Source organism: Leopardus geoffroyi, chromosome A3, assembly GCF_018350155.1.
Source record: "Leopardus geoffroyi isolate Oge1 chromosome A3, O.geoffroyi_Oge1_pat1.0, whole genome shotgun sequence".
NCBI classification, from domain to species: Eukaryota; Metazoa; Chordata; class Mammalia; order Carnivora; family Felidae; genus Leopardus; species Leopardus geoffroyi.
This window is the reverse complement of record NC_059336.1, coordinates 51,032,790-51,054,039: the sequence shown is the minus strand read 5'-3', so window position 1 is coordinate 51,054,039 and position 21,250 is coordinate 51,032,790. Positions and strand designations below refer to the sequence as shown.

General features: G+C 36.1%; 1 protein-coding gene across 7 annotated transcripts in view; it reads right to left on the bottom strand.

Annotated features, from left to right (window-relative positions):
• The window catches only part of SEPTIN10 (septin 10), a 67,557-nt gene that overhangs the window by 30,279 nt on the left and 16,028 nt on the right, over window positions 1-21,250 (bottom strand). For 6 of the 7 annotated variants that reach the window (XM_045443718.1, XM_045443719.1, XM_045443723.1 and 3 more), the window contains exons 2-4: window positions 8,955-9,023; window positions 3,115-3,235; window positions 2,515-2,710 (exon numbers count right to left, since the gene is read on the bottom strand). In XM_045443718.1, coding sequence (XP_045299674.1) covers window positions 2,515-2,710; window positions 3,115-3,235; window positions 8,955-9,023 — 386 coding nt within the window. Of the gene's footprint in view, window positions 1-2,514; window positions 2,711-3,114; window positions 3,236-8,954; window positions 9,024-20,509; window positions 20,534-21,250 lie in introns of those variants that run through there. The other variant, XM_045443721.1, reaches the window with a different exon arrangement.

The window sequence follows — 21,250 nt, the reverse complement described above, 5'->3', positions numbered from 1 at the left end:
TGAGAACTTGAGGCCACAGGGTCTGCCCTCACATATATCCACAGCCCAGGTTCACAGCCTCTTTGATGCTGAAAACCTCTAGCCATGAAACGGATTTAAGGATCCTCAGAGTATTAATGCCACAGGGACATAACATAAGCAAATCTAAATCTGTTCAAAGGAAGGCATCTTCATCTTAGACCTCAAAGTATCTCTGCAAATAATTTTTCAAAGACCATGATACCTACAATAAAAAATAACCAAGCATATGAGAAAAAAAAACACAATGAATAAGACCCAAAGTAAAAAAACAAACATCGGTAAAATAATTTATAATCTTAAGTATGCAAAATGGTATTTAAGATTTCAAGGCTAATTTACCAATGAAAACTCAGTTACTAAAATTCACCTTGCTATAGATTAAACAAGAGAAAGTAAATTCTTTTCTACAGAATGAATAAACAAAATATCTGATAATATTTATTCATGAGGAAAAAAAGCCCTTACCAGTTAATACAATGGAACTTCCTTACTACAACTAAAATGTTTAAAAAAGCAGGCAAGCATAATACGTGGTAAAAATCAAGCTTTCTCTTTGCATCAGGACAAGGCAAAGATACCCACTAATACTACTGGCTATCCAATATAATACTGTACACCCTACCCAGTGCAGTCAGGTTTTAAAAATAGAAGAAAGAAAAATAAAAACTCTCTGCAGCCATGATGAAATAACTGGGACTGGATTTACTCTCCCACCCTAAACAATTAGAAACTTGGATAAAATACACGAAAAAGGCTCTCAAGGCATGGGACAACACACCGTATAAAACTGTGTTCATTGAGAAGGGAAATAAATGAGAAAAACTTTACAATTCCCTCAGCTTACTCCCTGGATATAAGTTTCCAGGGCACAGCACAAGAGAGCCAGAGCCTGGTGGACTCACCAAGTTGAGGAGACAGAAACAGGAGTTCAGGGAGGCCAAGGCAAATAAAATTTGTAGGCAAGAACACTAAATAGAAGACAGCTGCACCAGCAAAAGTGCTAATGATCTGGACAGCAGTTCCCTCCAGTCTTTGGTGAAGCACTAATCTGCATATATGTCTGAGGAAAGAACCCAAGACTATAGATATATCCTATATTATAGTCCTGGTGGTGGTTATGAAACCATGTATGTGAAAAAATTAACTGAATTGTACACTTAAAAAAGTCAGTGCATTTTATTTATGCTATATAAATTATACATCAATAAAATTTATTTTAAAAGGAACAAAAAAACTGAAAAAAAAGATACATAAATGTCATTTGGAGATTACACATTACATACATAGAAAATCTACACAAATTTAGAGATGAATTGTTGGAATTAATCAGAGAATTTACAAATGTCCCTATATGCAAAATCAATTATATTTCTATACACCAAATAGAAAGTGAAGTATTTCTAAAAGATATCATCTATGAAAGCATCAAAATGCCAAATATCTAAGAATAAATTTGAATAAAGCTGTATAAGATGTCTACATAGAAAATTATAAAAAAATTATGAAGATTTAAAGCAACATGTCACAGGCCTTTGACTCTACCACTAATCTTCTTCCTCTAGAAAACCCACATAAATGTGCTGATAGGGTAACATAAGTCACATAAAGGGAGCCAATTATGCAAAATATTTCTCCTCTCAAGCAAACTTTAGGAAACTAAAAAATTACCTCTAATAATGAAAATATATGCATTTCGAAAAGGAAAGAGAACAAAAAGTTATTGCTTTACTCCAATCTATTTCCCTATTTCATACTTTAAATTTCATATAGATTCTATAATCATTCTTTATAGTATCATAGGAGAAATGATGATATCCTATAAAATATAAGTAATAATTTATTTATATCAGACCTTTCCTGCAATGCTTAATAATGTACCTGGCTGATTTGGTTAGAATTTCACACACAAAAAATTCAAGCACCATGGATTGGGCCATTATATATCTGCCACTGTATGTCTTGTTATTTTACCCTCAACAAAATAATTTCCTGCCTGAAAATTAGTACAAATCACTTATTATATACCAAATTGGCATATGAATAATTAAAATAATTTTTGCTGAAATACACATTTCAATAATGTGATTCAAATTATTCTAAAAAAATTAAACTGGATAGAAAATGTCAATTTGTTAAGAACAAAATATAGCTGAATTATTAAAAAAATTAAAGTCTGGGAGGAAGGGTTTGAATTTCCATAGTAGAAAACCAAATCATGGCACAAGACAAATGTCTTTTTTTTTTTAATGTTTTTACTAATTTTTAAGAGAGAAAGATAGAGCGTGAGTGGGGGAATGGCACAGAGAGAGGGAGACACAGAATCTGAAGCAGGCTCCAGGCACTCAGCTGTCAGCACAGAGCCTGACACAGGGCTTTAACTTGCAAACTGTGAGATTATGGCCTGAGCCGAAGTCAGATGCTTAATGCACGCACCTCAGACAATTGCCTTAAAATAAGAAAAAACTTATTTCATTACAATAAGAAAACACATACCTTTCTTCTTTGTTTATTTGGTCACCAAATCCTACTGTATTCACAATGGTCAATTTCAATCGAACATTACTTTCATGGAGTTCATATGTCTGAGCTTTAAGTCTAACATGTGGGTAAAAATGTGAGGATTCATGGTCTTCAAAATTAGTATTAAACAGTGTGTCAATCAATGTTGATTTTCCAATTCCAGTTTCCCCTGAAAGAAACAAAGGTATATCTTCACAGGTGCATTAAGACAAATGAGAAAAAAATAGAACTCCCAGAGTGGTTTCAAGGGATCCCAAATATTTCAACCATTTCAAAGGCTGAGTTGTCTGTGAAAGACATACATGTAAAGGCTGGTCCACTGAGTCATTAGCAGAACATAAAAGTAAGTATGTATGCTAAGTTATTCAGAACTCTGAAGAAAGCACAGAAATATTTAAAGAACAAAAAAAATTTAAAGCAGAAAAGCTAAGAAAAAACTAATAGAATTTAAATAACTGAAAAAATCTGCGATCATGATATCAAATTAATGACATGAGCATCATACTCTTTGCAAGAATGAAGAGAACACAAGGAATATAAAGGAATGATATAGAAGAAGAGTTTGGCCCTTACCCACACAGAGAATATTAAAACAGAAGCCTTGCTGAATGGATCTATTGACCAGCTGATCAGGCAAACTCTCAAAACCAACATGGCCAGACATAGTTAAAGAACGAATATTTTCTCTTTTTTGCTGAAAGAAAACAAAGACAATGGCAATAATTAAAAAAAAAAAAAAAACTTTTACTAAAACAGATATAAGCACATTTCAAATGATAATTTATCAAAGAAACTAAAGATTTTATGATCATTATACCTTCACCAAGATATAAATGTGTTAAGCAAATTTGTGAGAAATCTGTGTCCAGACCCTCAAAACACATCTGCATTTCTTATTTTCTTCATACAATGAGAGTCCAGCATTGTTTATCACAAATATTTGATTTCCAAAAAATAGGAAAATAATCATGTAAACTATGGCATATTCATTCATAAAATGGAATGTTTAAAGTGATTAAATACGTTTATGATAAATATTTAGTAACTTAAATTTTAATTTAAATGTCATGTGAAAAAAGTACAATACAAAATTATACAGTTTTAGCTCCCAGAAATGGGACAGCAAACTTATGTCACACTAATGTTCCTACTAATTAACAATTATAATCAATTCTTCCAAGTTGCTGAAGTGCAACCAAAGGCCAATTGACACTAGAGGGAATGAGACTCTTGGGAACAGAAGACCATGTAGGGTGAGATGTACATTTTCTAGGTCTTTCCGAGGGCACAACCTAGTCACTGCTACACAAAGAAGATAGACCTCAAGATGGAAGTAGTAGTCTTACTGGGTTGAGTAGTCAGTTGGAAACAAGAGCAGGTAGATCAGCTGAAAATTGAAGAAGAAAATTCCAGAAAGGAAGAAGATTTTAGACTAAAATCTACAAATACACTCCTCTTAAAACTCTGGCTGACTGCTGAACTTGAGTATAAGGGGAGCACAAAGAGCCTAAAGGGGGGAGGGGGATGGAAATTGGAAGGAGCTATATAGAAATGCCATCCTGGGGAGCATAAATTTTAAGTCTATAAGTTAAAGGGGCTCAGTAAACACTTCAGGCTTTCTATTGAAAAACTATATGGACTACATTTTAGGAGTAAGGATCACATCCCAGAAATCAGAAATGTTCCCTAATACACAGCTGAAATAGACCTGCCCTAAAAAAGCCTATAACCAAGGTTCAACATGAACAATGCAACAACCTAGCAATTTACTGCTTGCTAGAACAAAGGTCAACACTCTTCAGAAGAAGAAAACAAAATCCAACACCTCCACAATGTACTATCCACAGTATCTACCATATAATAAAAAATTACTAAAGGAAGAAGTAGAAAAATGTGATTCACAGTCAAGGGGGAAAAAGGCACAGAAAGAGATCCACAAATGAACCAGATGTTGAATCAGCTGATAAGAACTTTAAAATAACTATGATAAATATGCTGAAGAAGGAAACTATACTCTTTTTCTACAGGAAAAAGAGATGGATATAATGGCTGACATGACAGAATTACAAGAGAGATATAGAAGCTCTCAACAACAAAAGTCAGCAAATGGAATTCCTGGAAGGAAAAATACAACGTCTGAATAAAAAACTTATTGAACCATATTAACAGCAGATCAAACAATGGAAGGAAAGATTTCTTCAATAGTTATCATCCAAGCTAAATACCTTTATTTCTCCAAGCTAAAAGTCTCTCATAGAAAAGATAAAACTGCAATAGAGCTCCAAAAACTGTGGAATGATATCAAATGGTCTAACATACCTGTAACTGGAGTATCATATAGAAAAGATGGGGAGAGACTGGAGGAGGATGGAAAGAAATATATAAGTAACAGTGACTGAAATTTTTCCAATATTCTAAACATGAACTCAGAGATCCAAGAATTTCAGCAAACTACAAAAGGAAAAATCCAGAGGAACCCACAACTAGCCATATCAGAACAAAATGTTTCAACAAGAGGATAAAGAAAAATTTTATGAACAACCAGATGTGGGGAGACATATTACACACAAATAATACATAAAATGACTACAGTTTTCTCACAAAAAAACAATGCAAAGCATAAGACCACAGAAAATAATCAATAAAATGACAAAAGAAAAAAATGACATGTAAGTGTGTGTAAAATAACTTTTTGTTTTAATTTCTTGAAAATATTATCATTTAAAGCAACAACAATATATTGCAGAATTTGGAATCATGGAGAAATAGAATGTATGATAATGACAACACAACAGAGGGAATAGACAGTTATGGTTGTAAGGTTTCTGTATTATACATGAAGTATTATAATATTGTTGGAAGATATGTGTAATAAATTAAAGCGTACATCAACTACTATTTAAAAAAAAAAAGACATAAGAGGTATAGGTAAGAAGTCAATAGTAAAGATGAAATGCAATAAAAAAAACTAATCCAAAAAAAAAGGCAGAAAAAGAAGAAAAATGAAAGAACAAATGGGACAAAGAGAAAACAAATAGCAGCAAATTGGCAGACTTAAACCTAGCTATATCTATAGTTAAATTAAATGTAAATGATCTAAACCAGCGGTATCTGATAGAATGAACTTCCTGTGATGGTGGAAGTGTTCTATATCTGATCTATGCAACAGGTAGCCACCAGCCACATGCAGATATTGAACACTTCAAATGGGACTAGTGCAACTGAGGAACTGGTTTTTAAATTTTATTTAACTAATTTAAATTTAAATAGCCACATGTGGCTAGTGGCTACCATAATGGACAGTGAATATATAAACATTTCAGTTAAAAGAAGGAAATTGTCAGATTGGATAAAAGAATGACACAACTCCATGCTGTCAATATAGTAACTGACAAGATCATTCTAAAATTTATATGGAAATGCAGATGATTTAGAATAGCTAAAACAATTATGGAAAAGAACAAAGCTAAAGGATTTATACTATCTAATCAAAAAGTTACAATCACCAGGAAGTGTGGTATTGGGATAATCTTATTATTTATATTTTTCTACCTTATCAATATTAAAAACTTGTGATCATCAAGGAATATGTAAGTCACAGACTCGAAGAAAATATTATATATATGACATACACATATGACAAAGCACATACACTCAGAATACATATGATTCAATAATAACAATCTATTTTTTTAATGGGTAAAAGACATGAACAGAGATAACAAAATAGCCAATCAGTGAATGAAAGAGTGTGCAACATTATCAGGCAAATGTGAATTAAAACTACAGTAAGATACCACTGAATAACCACTAAAATGTCTAAAATTTAGCAGGCATATAATGTCATGTATTAGAGATTCTGAAGAACAAATGGAACTCTGATAAATTTGCTGTTACAAAAGCAAAACAGTACAGCCACTTTGGATAACAGTTGAGTACTTTCTTACAAAGTTAAATACACATTACTATACATAACCAAAAATCCCTAACTGAAGGTATCCAAGATAAATAAAAACATGCATCCACACACATGAATGTTCATGGAAGCTTTGGTCCAAATAGTCAAAAACTAGAAACAACCCAAATATCCAACAATTGTTGAATGGGTAAATAAAATGTAGTATATCCATACAACGGAATACTAAACTACTGATACATGCCACAACATGGTTAAGTCTCAAAAACTAAGTGACTTTTTTTTTACTGTGATTTGACTAAGAAAAAAAAGTATTATTTTTTCATATTTTCGCATATATACGAATATGGATGAAAATGTCCATGAGAGTGGTTATTACTGGGGAATGGATTTGAAGGTTGAGGGAGTGGTCTTGGAGGTGGAGGTGAGAAAGATTCACTTGTTATTGTATATGGTAGGTAGAATTCCAAGATGGACCCCAGGATTCATGGCCTCTGGTGTACTCACAACCTTCTATTTTTTCAACCCAACAGCAAACTATGTGCTGCTATGAAGGGATTTTGCAGATGTAATTAAGGTCCCAAATCAGTTAACCTAAGAAAGGGAGATTATCCTTGGTGGGTCTGAACTAATCAGGTGAGCCCTTAAAATGCACTGGGATCTATCAGGTGAAAGGGATTTGAAACCTGATTTGACATTAGTTCTCCCCTGTTGTATGAATGACAGAGAAGCATATGGCAAGGACATAAGAATGTTCTCTAGGAGCTGACAGCAACCAGCCAGCAAGAAACTAAATTCTGCCAACAACCTGAAAGAGTCTGAAGGGGAGCTTCAAATAAGAACCCAGCCAGCCAACATCTTAAGTGAGACCCTGAGCAGAGAAGCAAGCTATGCCAACCTAGTTTTAAAACCTACAGAACTATGAGCTAATAAATAGGTGTTGTTTTAAGAAGCTGAATTCACGGCAATTTGTTATGGGGCAATAGAAAACTAGTATACTATATTCTCATTTCTGCCCTTTAGATCCCTTTTAGTCACCTAAGTATGTTATCTTTATCATTAAGAAAAAGAAAGTAAAGTGGCACCTGGGTGCCTCAGTCAGGTTAAGCGTCCGACTTCAGCTTAGGTCATGATCTTGCCATTCTTGAGTTCCAGCCCTGCATTGGGCTCTGTGCTAACAGCTCAGAGCTGGGAGCCTGCTTCGGATTCTGTGTCTCCCTCTCTCTGTGCCCCTCCCCTGCTCACACTCTGTCTCTCTCTCTCTTCCTCAAAAATAAATTTCACGTTAAAAGAAATAATAAAATAAAAAAATAAAAACAAAAAGCTTTAAACTTTAAAATATATATATAATTTTGATATGTCAATCATACTTCCTTAAAAAATATTTAAAATAAATAAATAAACATTAAAAAATTTAAAAAAAAAGATAAAGTGAAGAAATACTGTGCTTCTCAGTAATGAAAGTATTCAAGATTAGATACTTGTTAGAGTTTTTACTTGATTAGCACATGCTTATCAGATAAAACTTGAACTAAATGGCCTGTAGAATCCCTTCGGGTTCTACAGCTGTAAGACTGTTAGGTCATGAAAATAACAGAAGCTTCTCAAAAATGTGCCAGTGGTCACCATAATTTAACGAAGAACAGGGACCAGAGAAAATGAGGACTAAGCAATCCACTTAGTGCATTCATCACTAAAGGATTACTAGTGACTATTGACAGCAGTTTCAGCAAAGCAATGTGTTAGAAGGCAGATAAAGAGTAATTCTAAAAGTTTGCAAGTTGATAAAATAAAGATGGAGCAGACCATTATTACCAATGAGAGAAAAAAGATAAAAAGGATGGTAGTTTGGTGGTCAAACTATAATTTATCAAAACCATGGGGAACTTAGCATTTGTGAAGGAAGAGGGAAAAGCAAGAAGAGGCTTAATGGGCACAGAACTAAAGGAAATCATTTAATCTTACTGAGTTACCTGTGCTTGTTTTTGCCATTTTCTATTTAAAAACTCATCAACTCACCTCTTTCACCAAGTTAAATATACTCCCTCTTTTTTAATATATATTTTAATATGAATTACTAAAACACATCCCTCTTATTCAGGCACACTTAGAAGAATGTTGGAAGCATTAAGAGCTTGATCTCACACTCAGGAAGGCATCTGCAGGGCCACCTGGAGACTTCCTACACCCTGTCATTAAAGGAGTTCTCTATACCCACCAAGTTCTGTAAGCATGCCCAGCAAAAGCAGTGCTAGTCCTCCTACTGAATGCTCTGGAAGCAGTCAAGAGTTTTAATTTGTTTCAAGTCCCATACATCGGTAAGAGACACTGAAAACATTCAACAATTATTCAATCTATTACTGATTTCCAATTTCAATCAACATAAAAGTTAATTTACATTCAAGGTACAAACAAAATGTCAGGTCTCTAAGCAGTTATTTTGAAATCCTAGAGGTATGTGGAGTACAATATGGCTCTATTTGAAAGATATACTCACTTTCTGTTCATCATCAGATACTTGTGAGGATGGACAAGTTGTTTTTGTTGGCATGTGAGACTGAAAGAGCTAAAAAAAGAAAAAAATATATATATTAAAAAAGAGATTACTCTAAAAAACCCTATATCTAAATAATATATCCATGTTAAAAAGGAATTTAAAAATTTTCATTATCATCAAGTTGTCACTTGTAATCTACACACTTGACTCATGCTTAAAACCATGGTTTCCTTGCTGGATAAATATATGCAATATATAATATATATTAAAACATTTACCCACATATGCAAAAATATTATAAAAGAGTAAACTCCCATTTACATCCAGGAAAACAAAGCACATTACTTTTACTTAAAAGACTTTACAGGATTAAAAAGGGAAAATAAGCTATTTCACTAAAAAAATACTCTAAGAGCCAAGGAGATATTCAAAATTAGGTATTTGCCACAGAAGCATGCCAGAGTAAATACAATTGTTAATGACCCAATTTTAGTACATTTAAGAAAGCAGTGATCTGGGGCGCCTGGGTGGCGCAGTCGGTTAAGCGTCCGACTTCAGCCAGGTCACGATCTCGCGGTCCGTGGGTTCGTGCCCCGCGTCGGGCTCTGGGCTGATGGCTCAGAGCCTGGAGCCTGTTTCCGATTCTGTGTCTCCCTCTCTCTCTGCCCCTCCCCCGTTCATGCTCTGTCTCTCTCTGTCCCAAAAATAAATAAACGTTGAAAAAAAAAGAAAGCAGTGATCTAAAAATCTGAACAAGTCCTGGGGCATCTGGGTGGCTCAGTCAATCATCCGACTTTGGTGCAGGTCATGATCTCACTGTTCATGGGTTCAAGCCCCACATTGGGCTCTGTGCTGATGGCTCAAAGCCTGGAGCCTGCTTTGGATTCTGTGTGTGTGTGTGTGTGTGTGTGTGTGTGTGTGTGTGTCTGCCCGTCCTCTGCTCGCACTATGTCACTCTCTCTCTCAAAAATAAATAAACATTAATGAATTAAAAAAACTTAAACAAGTCCTTTAGTTATCCAACTAAAATAGAAATAATTATCATTTGTAGAATTCCTATTATATGTCTATCACTATGCAGCTCATTAAGTATATTTTATTTAACTATGTTTATTATTTCCTGAGCTATACATATTCAAGGCTTCTATAAAATTAAATAAACCACTCCAAATCATAAAAGCCAGTATGCTGTAGACACAGGTCTGATCTGCCTGCAAAGCAGATATTCCTTCTACTACTGTCCCAAGTTGTAAACCAAACATATATTCACTGTTTGCAACAGTGAGGAATGGGGGGAAAAAGGTACAAGAGAAGTTGTGGGAATTTCAAATCCATACTACCTCAAAAACTGCTATCCTACTTTTGACTACACAAGATACTAAGGAAATGTGGCATTTTTAAAAAAGTAGTAATATGGATTATAGTAAGAAAAATGCAAACAGTGCCAATAAGAAAACTGCAAAATAAGTTCCCTTCCTACCCTTGACTTGCTAGTACTTCAGCAAACCTATGTATACTTCCAGAGACAGACCATACATGTATGAGCATAAGTGAATATGCAAGTGTCTTTGTTTATATAAATGGTAGTGGTCTATTGCTCTGCATTGTGATTTTTTTTTTCCCTTAATCTCTCCTGAAAACTGCTTCCAGTAAGTAGATCTACTACATTCATTCTGTGGTATAGTATTCTGTTTTGTATATGACAATATATGATGAAAGGGAGAAGAACCTTACCACTGTAGCAAGAAAATAGTGTTTCTGGCACCATGCACACCCATACACACACCCGCCCCCATACACACACACACTGGGATTGTGAATGCAATCTCACAGATAGACAGGTATATATCATAACTGGATTTTACAGAATGCTAACAACAATCTACCTCTGTACATTCTGGGTAACAGAAGCTTTTGAAGGCTGGCCTTGTGACTTAACCACTCCACATACAACTGAACACATTGTTCCAACATGAAATGACTCCTGTCAGTTGGAAGATGTCCTTATATAAAAGCACACAACAAAAGCTCTGTGATGAACACTTACAGATGATAGCCATATTTTCACAATTTAAAAAAGTGAAAATTACATAATGATACAAAGCACATCAAATTGGCCTAAGGTTTTGTTTTTTAATTATATATACTTCACCTTACTCCCTCCATCCAGCTGTCTCACCTCTAGTCATTGTGTGGCATGTAGGCAGTAGCTCATGTCCCTCTCCTATGCCAGAACAGAAAAGTAAGAAAAAACTAAGGGAAAGAGCAATGGTAGTTACGGACATGTGGAGAAAGAGATCATTAAAGGCCAAAGCAGTTTTCAGAGAAGACAATAATATTGAAATGAGTCAGGAAAGTGGTATATATACCAAGAGAGAAGGTGGCATTTAGGGTGGAAAAAAATCCCTAAGCACTGGAGCAAGGTAAAATTTTGTATTTGGGGAAAGTAAATCATGAGTATAGTAGTTTGGTACAGGGAAAAAAAAAGTTCATTGTCTCCTTTTGCAATTATGAATGAGGTTATGAAGGAGGATGAGAAACAGATTAGAGACAAGAGATGAGTAGCTGACTGAGGAATTTTGAAGAGTCTATCTCAAGAGTCTCACTTGTTGGTAAAGGCAAAGAAGTACCACAGAACACAACTGTTTGGGGACCCTGTTGAGAGCCTTGCCTTAGATAAATCGAGTAAGAGTGTAGAACATTCCATGCTGAATGCTACTTCCTGATGTAAAAAAAAAAATATGGTAAGAAAGTAGCTTTAGGGTTTTAATGTAATGAATAGCATATTTTTGTTAAATGCTTGCTTAGTAAGCAATTCGGTTGATAAGTAAAATTTGCTTAAAAAAACAGGATAGGTTTTGTACTAGTTCATCATTAAATTCTGACTAATAAAACCTAGGTTATTTTTCTGTCATTTATGTAAGCTCATTTCAAAGATCTGCTTTTGATTATTCACTTCCTGTGTTTCTGAATACCAGCCAAAAAGTCTACTTAATATCTCTGTGAATAAAAGTTTTGATCAGGAAGTATGAATGAGTCACATAAAAATATTATAAATAGTTGTTTTTTAATATTTTCCACTGCTACTATCTGACTAGTCAAATTTCCAAAACAAGTTTTAGAATAAAAGGTTTTAATAAATTAACAGGACATTATTGAAGGTAAAATAAGAAGGGGACAAGAGCTGAGCAAGTCCTTCTAGTGGCAAAACCTAAATTAAAACAAAACAAAACAAAACAAAACAACAAACTGGAAGTGAAATTCCAGTCTGCAATATCAATGATCACTTACTATGTGTAAATCACTGTGCTGGGTACCAGGGTCTCAAGAGGAGTAAGACACAGCCCTGACCTTAAGAACTTACCTCTGAGAAACACAAACTCATGACAGGCAATCACAGTCTCATTCCAAGTTAGACTAATGAAACCACTACCTACACTTGATTATGCAGTTTGCTTTTACACTTTGTTTTAAATACATATATATATCATACATTCACAAACACATATATATTTAAATCTATACATACACTACCTAGAAGTAAAAAACATATAGTACCTTTAATTCCTGGCAAAGTCTAACACACTTTTAAGTTATAATATATAATGAATCATGGGAAAAAAAGTACCAAAACATTGAGATAGCCGAAGGAAGTTTTGGTGCTCTACCTTCTTCAAAATTTCACTTTGGGGAGTATCGGCAATACAACAGAGGTGGCACACAATTGTTCTGGGTCCCTAGGGAGACATATAGTAGATGACCTTTTTCCTATCAGCCAATTATGGGGAAACATTTGCTGATTCTTTCACAAAATACATTAGATAACAAGTTTCCTTACTTGTAAACATTCTTGAAACTGCCCCTTTCTCTAGGTATAACAATGAGCCTTAGAGGAACAGAAATGTGACTTGGTTTTAATAGCTTCATTTTAACTTTATTTTCCCACAATTTTTATCTTTATAAAATTAATCAAAGTCTCAGGATACAAAATCAATGTACAGAAATTAGTTGCATTCTTATACACTAATAATGAAGCAACAGAAAGACAAATAAAGAAACTGATCCCATTCACAATTGCACCAAGAACCATAAAATACCTAGGAATTAACCTACGAAAGATGTAAAAGATCTGTATGCTGAAAACTATAGAAAGCTTATGAAGGAAATTGAAGAAGCTATAAAGAAATGGAAAAACATTCTGTGCTCATGGATTGGAAGAACAAATATTGTTAAAATGTCAATACTACCCAAAGCAATCTACACATTCAATGCAATCCCAATCAAAATTGTACCAGCATTCTTCTTGAAGCTAGAACAAGCAATCCTAAAATTTGCATAGAACCACAAAAGGCCCCGAATAGCCAAAGTAATTTTGAAGAAGACCAAAGCAGGAGGCATCACAATCCCAGACTTTAGCCTCTACTACAAAGCTATAATCATCAAGATAGCATGGTATTGGCACAAAAACAGGCACATAGACCAAGGAGTAGAAGAGAAACTCCAGAATTGGACCCACAAAAGTATGGCCAACTAATCTTTGACAAAACAGGAAAGAAAATCCAATGGAAAAAAGACAGTCTCTTTAACAAATAGTGCTGGGAGAAATGGACAGCAACATGCAGAAGAATGAAACTAGACCATTTTCTTACACCATTCACAAAAATAAACTCAAAATGGATGAAGGACCTGAATGTGAGACAGGAAACCATCAAAACCCTAGAGGAGAAGCAGGAAAAAACCTCTCTGACCTCAGCTGCAGCAATTTCTTACTTGACACATCCCCAAAGGCAAGGGAATTAAAAGCAAAAATGAACTGTTAGGACCTCATGAAGATAAAAAGCTTCTGCACTGCAAAGGAAACAATCAACAAAACTAAAAGGCAACTGCAGGAATGGGAAAAGATATTTGCAAATGACATTATCTGACAAAGGGCTAGTATCCAAAATTTATAAAGAACTCACCAAACTCCACACCCGAAAAAAAAAAATTATCCAGTGAAGAAATGGGCAGAAGACATGAATAGACACTTCTCTAAAGAAGACATCCAGATGGCCAACAGGCACATGAAAAGATGCTCAACATCACTCCTCATCAGGGAAATACAAATCAAAACCACACTGAGATTACCACCTCGTGCTGGTCAGAGTGGCTAAAATGAACAAATCAGGAGACTATAGATGCTGGAGAGGATGTGGAGAAACGGGAACCCTCTTGCACTGTTGGTGGAAATGCAAACTGGTGCAGCTGCTCTGGAAAACACTGTGGAGGTTCCTCAAAAAATTAAAAATAGATCTACCCTCTGACCCAGCAATAGCACTGCTAGGAATTTACCCAAGGGATACAGGAGTGCTGATGCATAGGGGCACTTGTACCCCAATGTTTATAGCAGCACTCTCAACAATAGCCAAATTATGGAATGAGCCTAAATGTCCATCAACTGATGAACGGATAAAGAAATTGTGGTTCATATACACAATGGAATACTACGTGGCAATGAGAAAGAATGAAATATGGCCTTCTGTAGCAACATGGATGGAACTGGAGAGTGTTATGCTATAAGTCATACAGAGAAAGACAGATACCATATGTTTCCACTCTTATGTGGATCCTGAGAAACTTAACAGAAGACCATGGGGGAGGGGAAGGAAAAAAAAAGTTAGAGAGGGAGGGAGCCAAACCATAAGAGACTCTTAAAAACTGAGAACAATCTGAGGGTTGATGGGGGGTGGGAGGGAGGGGAGGGTGGGTGATGGGCATTGAGGAGGGCATCTTTTGGGATGAGCACTGGGTGTTGTATAGAAACCAATTTGACAATAAATTTCGTATTAAAAAGAAATTAATCAAAGAACCAAAGTTTTCAAACTGTCCCCTGGTGTGTTTCTTGGAGTTCTTTAGGACCAAAAAAAAAAAAAAAAAGTAAGAGACAACGAAAAGCAGAGAGTGGTCAAAATAATTACCTAGGCCTATTGTATGGCTTTCAAACAGGCAGAGTTCTTTGAAAGATTCCACAGACTCATTGATTAAAATCATTTTATTAAATCTTCAGGTTAAGGAAACTTTAAAATAAACTTAAGAGTGCTGATCTAAAATTTTCCTAAAAACAAGTACTAATATTACCTGATTCTAGAAGTGGATGCTAATTACACCCCAGGGGAAAAAGAAAGAATTCAACTGAAACCAGTGAGACTGGGCAGTGTAAGGCAAAGCAACACATTGGCCTCCTATGTGCACACCTGGATCTCCTCCAGGGCAGTCTCAGTTTAAGGCAGTTTGGGATAGTCTAAATCCCATCAAAATATCACCTCAATTTTACCATCATCTCCAGTAAATATAAAAGTTAGAGGGTAAATACAAAGTCTAATATTCAGCCTCAAAAGATCAAGACATGTAAATTCTTGATAGTAGTTCATGTGATAAAAAATTAGGGGTATCAAGGTTAACAAAAGTTTACAGTAATACATGGCTGCTTAAAATAATAAATGTAATCTTATCTTGAAGTTACCTTCCCACTCTTAATTAGAAATGGGAGTATTTTATGTTTATTATAGGAAAAAATAGCATTTCTAATCATGTCATTTTAATAACACTGCAATGAACATCCATTTTGTGGTGTAGTACTTACATCTCCCTTCCAGCAAGAACTAGCCCTTTGGCTACAAAGAATGCAGTTGGCTGATAGCTTCCAGCTTTAGAGCCTTCAGGATGCACAGTATTCCACCCAAGACCACTCCTTCCTGGCAGCCCCTAGCCCAGGACTGAGCACAAAGAGCGTGTCAGGGCCTGGCCCCTTCTGCACTAGGTGAGCCCCCCCTAACAGGCAGTCAGAGAGGTCTCCACTGGGTTGGCCCAGACTGCCAGACCTGAATAGCCTCTGAGGCTCTCTCTGCCAAGTTCTGCTTCAGCTTCTTTCCTTTCACAGCTGTCAAAATCTGCGTCAGAGCCTGAGCCTTTTCCTTTCCAGTACTGCTTCCTCCCTGTCTCTTACAGGCATTACCTCCCCTCCCTGCCTCTCACTCCCAATCTATTTCTAACACTCTTAACTTCAGCATCTGCTTCCCAGAGGACCCAAGAGGACACACCTGTATAAACATCAATCATTTTGTACATCTGATAATTTCCTCATGATAAATTCCTAGTATCAAAGGTATGAACATATTGTCCAACTCCTCCTCAAAAAGGCTATATACCTGCTCACATTTCCAAAATTAGTATGTTAAAAAAAAAAACCAAAAAATAAAATCTGTATGTTCATTTCACTATGAAGTCATCAATACAGTATATTAACACTTTTTAAGTGTTTGTCAAGTTCACAGGCAAACACTGACATCTTAATTTGACATCCAGTATTTTGAGTATTTTTTTCAGAATATTTTCATAAATCTTAAATTCATGTTTTCCCCCATTTTCCCATCAGGGTATCCCCTTTTTTGTTCCTCTTATTAACAAAAGCTGTTAGATATAACTGTGCTTGTCATGTGTATTACAAATATCTTTTCCTGATTTGTCACTGACTCTTTCAATTTTCATAGAGTCCAATCCATGTTTTCCTTTCTGGTTTCTTCCTTAAATGTGAAGCTTAAAAAATCTTTTCATACCCTGAGGTTCAAAAAAATCCATTTGAATTTTTTCCAAGTTCTTTAAGGGTTTCATGTCTTACACGTAAGTTTTTAAGCCTTCTAAAAATTATTTTCTAGCACTGCGTGAGTCAAGGCAATCCGAATTTTTCCCAACATCCTTAGCCTATTGCTCTATCAAGGGATAGCAAAGTATATTCAAACATCTCTATAGTCTGTTATAGGGAAATGAGTTCCCAAGGGAAAACTTAGGATGCATGAATGGACTAGAGAGGTCAATCTGACACAGTGAAGAGAAATTACTGAATGACTAGAGCTGCCTAGCAAGAGTGGAATGGGCTGTCCCAGGAAGGATTCAGTTAGTGGCCCCAGGGTGAGGGGGGGTGGGGGGGGGAGTTTAAACAGTGACACAGTCATCAACTGGATACACAGAGCCAATTCCTTCACTGAGTGAGAAGCAAAAATAATGAACTTCTAAGGTCTCTTTCAACTCAGATTTTATGACTGTATAACTATAAGCAAGCAGTGAGGAAAAAGTATGTGATATGGAGAATGAAGAAGGAGCCATGGAAACTGCATGCTCAGACAAGGGGAAGTAAGGACAGGCATAACATAATTGTATCTAGTTGATGTGAAAAGGCTTTTTGGAACTAAATCTCAAAGGCTATTAAAATGAAAAGTAGACAGCTTGAATTCCTGGGAGAGGGAGCATGTTCCATGTAGACTCATGAAAAAAAGCCAGTCAAATTTGAAAAGTAAATGGGAAAAGCAAGCAAATGGGAAAAGGAGCTGAAGAAGGGGGGAAGGCAGAAGCAATTCACTAGAAGGACTTAGGGGCACCTGGGTGGCTCAGTTGGTTGACAGTATGACTCTTGATTTCAGCTCAGATCATAATTCCAGGGACATGAGACTGAGCCCCACGTCAGGCTCTGAGCTGAATGGGGAGCCTGCTTAAGATTCTCTTCCTTTCTCTTTTTGTCCCTTTCCTGGGCTTGTGTGCACTCTCTCTAAAAAGTAAAAAAATAGGGGTTCAGTCAGTTAAGTGTCTGACTTCAGCTAAGGTCATGATCTCAAGATTCGTAGGTTTGAGCCCAGCCACCCAAGCCTACAGCCTGTTTTGGATTCTGTGTCTCCCTCTCTCTCTGCCCCTCCTCCACTTGCATTCTGTCTCTCTCTCTCTAAAATAAATAAACATAAAAAAATAAAATAAAATAAGTAAAATTAAATTAAATTAAATTAAAAGACTTAAAATTGACATGGAATATCTGGGAAAAAAGAATACTGAGGAGTCAGTATGAAGACTATCAATATACTGCTTTTTATTTATTCCACAAATATACACAATACTTACTAAAAGGTTTTCCATCTTCAGGACAGAATAACAAAGGTGAATAAGCCAATATCCTTGCAATTTAAATTTTAGTACTGTGGGGAGACATGCATTCAACTTATAAACACCACAGTAGCTCGGGGTATACTGAACCCTGCATGGTCAGGGAAGGTACTGCCAAGAAAAGCCTTGAGCAAAGACTTGAAGGAGAAATAGGAAATTCCTAGCAAATGGGAAAAGAAAGTAGAGGAATCAATGTGTGCAAAAGCATGCAAGTATACTAGGAAAGCTAGGAAAACTGCAGTAAGCTCATTATCATTTAAGCCTAAGGAGGCTTAAGGTTAAGTGCAAGGAGGACAGAAGAGGTAAGCCTGGACAAGGAAACAGGGGGCTGGACATCCACTCTGCCTTAGAGTGAAGCCATGCCCACCTTCAAAGGTAGTAATTTGGTAGATGTTTCCTGTGAGGCAGGAAAGAAAATGAGATAAATCAGCACTGGTTTGATGCAATTTTGGAAATACTGAGTTTAAGGTTTTCATGAGCGCTCTGGATCCCTCAAGGAGATTCTACATAACCACTGAAGTCTTCAGTCAAGTGTATAATTAATCTAGGGTAACTTTTACATGATTATTAAAAATAAATACAGTGGTGGGACACCTGGGTAGCTCAGTCAGTTAAGCATCCGACTTTGGCTCAAGTCATGATCTTGCAGTTCGTTGAGTTCAAGCCCCGCGTTGGGCTCTATGCTGACAGCTCAGAGCCTGCTTCGGATTCTGTGACTCCCTCTCTCTGCTCCTCCCCCACTCATGTTCTCTGTCTCTCTCTCAAAAATAAACATTAACAATAAATAAACAAACAAATAAATAAATAAATAAATAAATAAATAAATACAGTGATAATTCCCATTTCTCTTGAAGTTGTCACTGATTCCCCAAGACTGGAATTCATCCATATTGGTAATTCTTCCACATTTTAGAGCACTAAAAATTCAGCCTAACTCACTAAGCCAGTCAGGCTTGATTTTTAGACTGAACATAGTTAATGCTATATATTACTAGTAACAGGCTGCAGTTTAGAAAGTATTATCCTATTTTTACAAGTCAGAAAAAGATAAATCTTGTTTTAAAAAAAGGAAGAAGTTCCATATAAGTCTATGTTGAAATACTTTTTTTACAAAAAATTGGAAGTGATAGTTAAGAAAATTAAGATTAATGACATGATGTGATATTAAGTAGCAAAATAAGAATATAAAACTGTATTGACACCATGGTTACAGATTATTTATGCATATGGACAAACACCTAGAGTCTGATTCTTAGAGGGAAGAGAATACTACCTTTTCTTCTTGATAACCATTAATATTATCATTTATGTGAATTTAACAGAGACTAATAGAATATAAGTATTTTTCAAGTATCTATAAAAATGCATTTATTCAAAAGATATGTACTGAATGACTACTATGTTCCAGGGACTATCCTAGGTATGGGGGAAGTATAACTGAGCAAAACAGAAAAAAGTCCTGGCCATCAGGGAGCTTCCATTCCAGTTAGGGAAAGACAGGCATAAAGCAGACACTGCTAATAAAAGAGAATAATAAACACAATAAAGAAAAATAAGACAAGAAAGGGGGACAGGAAATGTGGATGTGGCATGAGTGAGGAGATATCATTTTGGTTTTGTTTTTAAAGATTTTACTTTTTTTAAGTATCTATACCCAACGTTGGCTCAAACTCGAAACCCCGAGATCAAGAGTTGCATGCTCTACTGACTGAGCCAGCCAGGTGCCCTGAGGTTAGGGAAGGCCTAACTGGAAAGGTGGTAAGTACGTCCTGAAGACGTAGGAGTTAGGGGACCTGAAGGAGTTAAGGGAGGAGAGCAGATGAAGGGGCTATCTGGAGGAAGAGCATTCCAGGCAGAAGGAATTAAACCACTGCGAGGATCCTGAGGCAGATGTTGCTGTTGGTATGAGGAACATCAAGGAGGCCAATGTGGCTGGTGGCTGCAGGGGAGGAAGGGAGATACAGAGGGGTCAGAGAGAAATGAGAGCCAAATTACGTAAGGACTGGCTTTGAAGAGTTTTTAGCATAAGAGAGACATGATTTCTCTTTGTATTAAATAGTTCACTACAGCTACTATGTTGAGAGTAGACTAAAGAATGGCAAGGCAAATGGAACTAGAGTGTATTATGCTAAGTGAAGTCAGTCAGAGAAAGATAAATATATGACTTCACTCATATGTGGAATTTAAGAAACAAAACAGATGAATGTAGGGGAAGGGAAGGAAAAATAAGATAAAAAGAGGGAGGCAAACCGTAGAGACTCTTAAATTCAGAGAACAAATTGAGGCTGGCTGGAGGGGTGTTGGGTAGGGGGAATGAGCTAAATGGGTGATGGGCACTAAGGAGAGTACTTGTTGGGATGAGGACTGGGTGTTATATGCAAGTGATAAATCACTAAATCCTACTCCTGAAATTAATACACTATATGTTAACTAACTTGGATTTAAATAAAATTTAAAAATTCAAAAAAATAATGGCAACACAGAAACAGGTAGACTGGTTAAGAAGCTACTATGTTAATTCAAGAAAAGAGATCATGGCAGAATATGAATGATGTAAGAGGTAAGACATGGTTAAATTCTGGATCTACCTCAAAAGTAGAACTTGTTGAGAGGCACCTGGCTGGTCAGTAGGTTAAGACTTCGACTTTGGCTCAGGTTATGATCTCATCATTTGTGAATTCGAGCCTCGCATGGGGATCTGTGCTGACAGCTCAGAGCCTGGAGCCTGCTTTGGATTCTGTGTGTGTGTCTCTCTCTGCTCCTCCCCCACGTGAGCTCTGTCTCAGTCTCTCTCAAAAATAAACAAACATTAAAAAAAATTAGAACTTGTTGAATGTTCAATGTGGGATGTAAAGAGATATAGAAAATGGTTTCCAAGTTTTTTATTTGAGCAACATGGAGGAGGGAGCTTCCACTTACTGGAACTGGGAAGACAATAGAATGAGGACTGTGGACGGTCAGGAGGTCTCTCTGAAACATATTAAATTGGAAATGCCTATTAGATGCTGAAGTGGAGGTACTAGGTAGGTAGCTGGATAGACAAGTTGAGAGTGAAGGATCTCTAGATCACAGGTGAAAATTCTGAAGTCATCAGTACATGGAAAGTAGTCAATGCTACAGGAAGAGATGAAATCACCCATGGAGTAAAAGGTATTTAGAAAAGAGAAGGGATCACAGAAGTGAACGCTGGGGGAACTCCAACATTTAAAGGCTGGGGAACTGAGGAGCAACCAGTCTAAGTGACTGAGAAAGATCAGCCAAAGAGGGTGAAAGAAATACAGATATATGTGGAATCCTGGAAGACAGGTAAAGAAAGCCTTTGGGGGAGG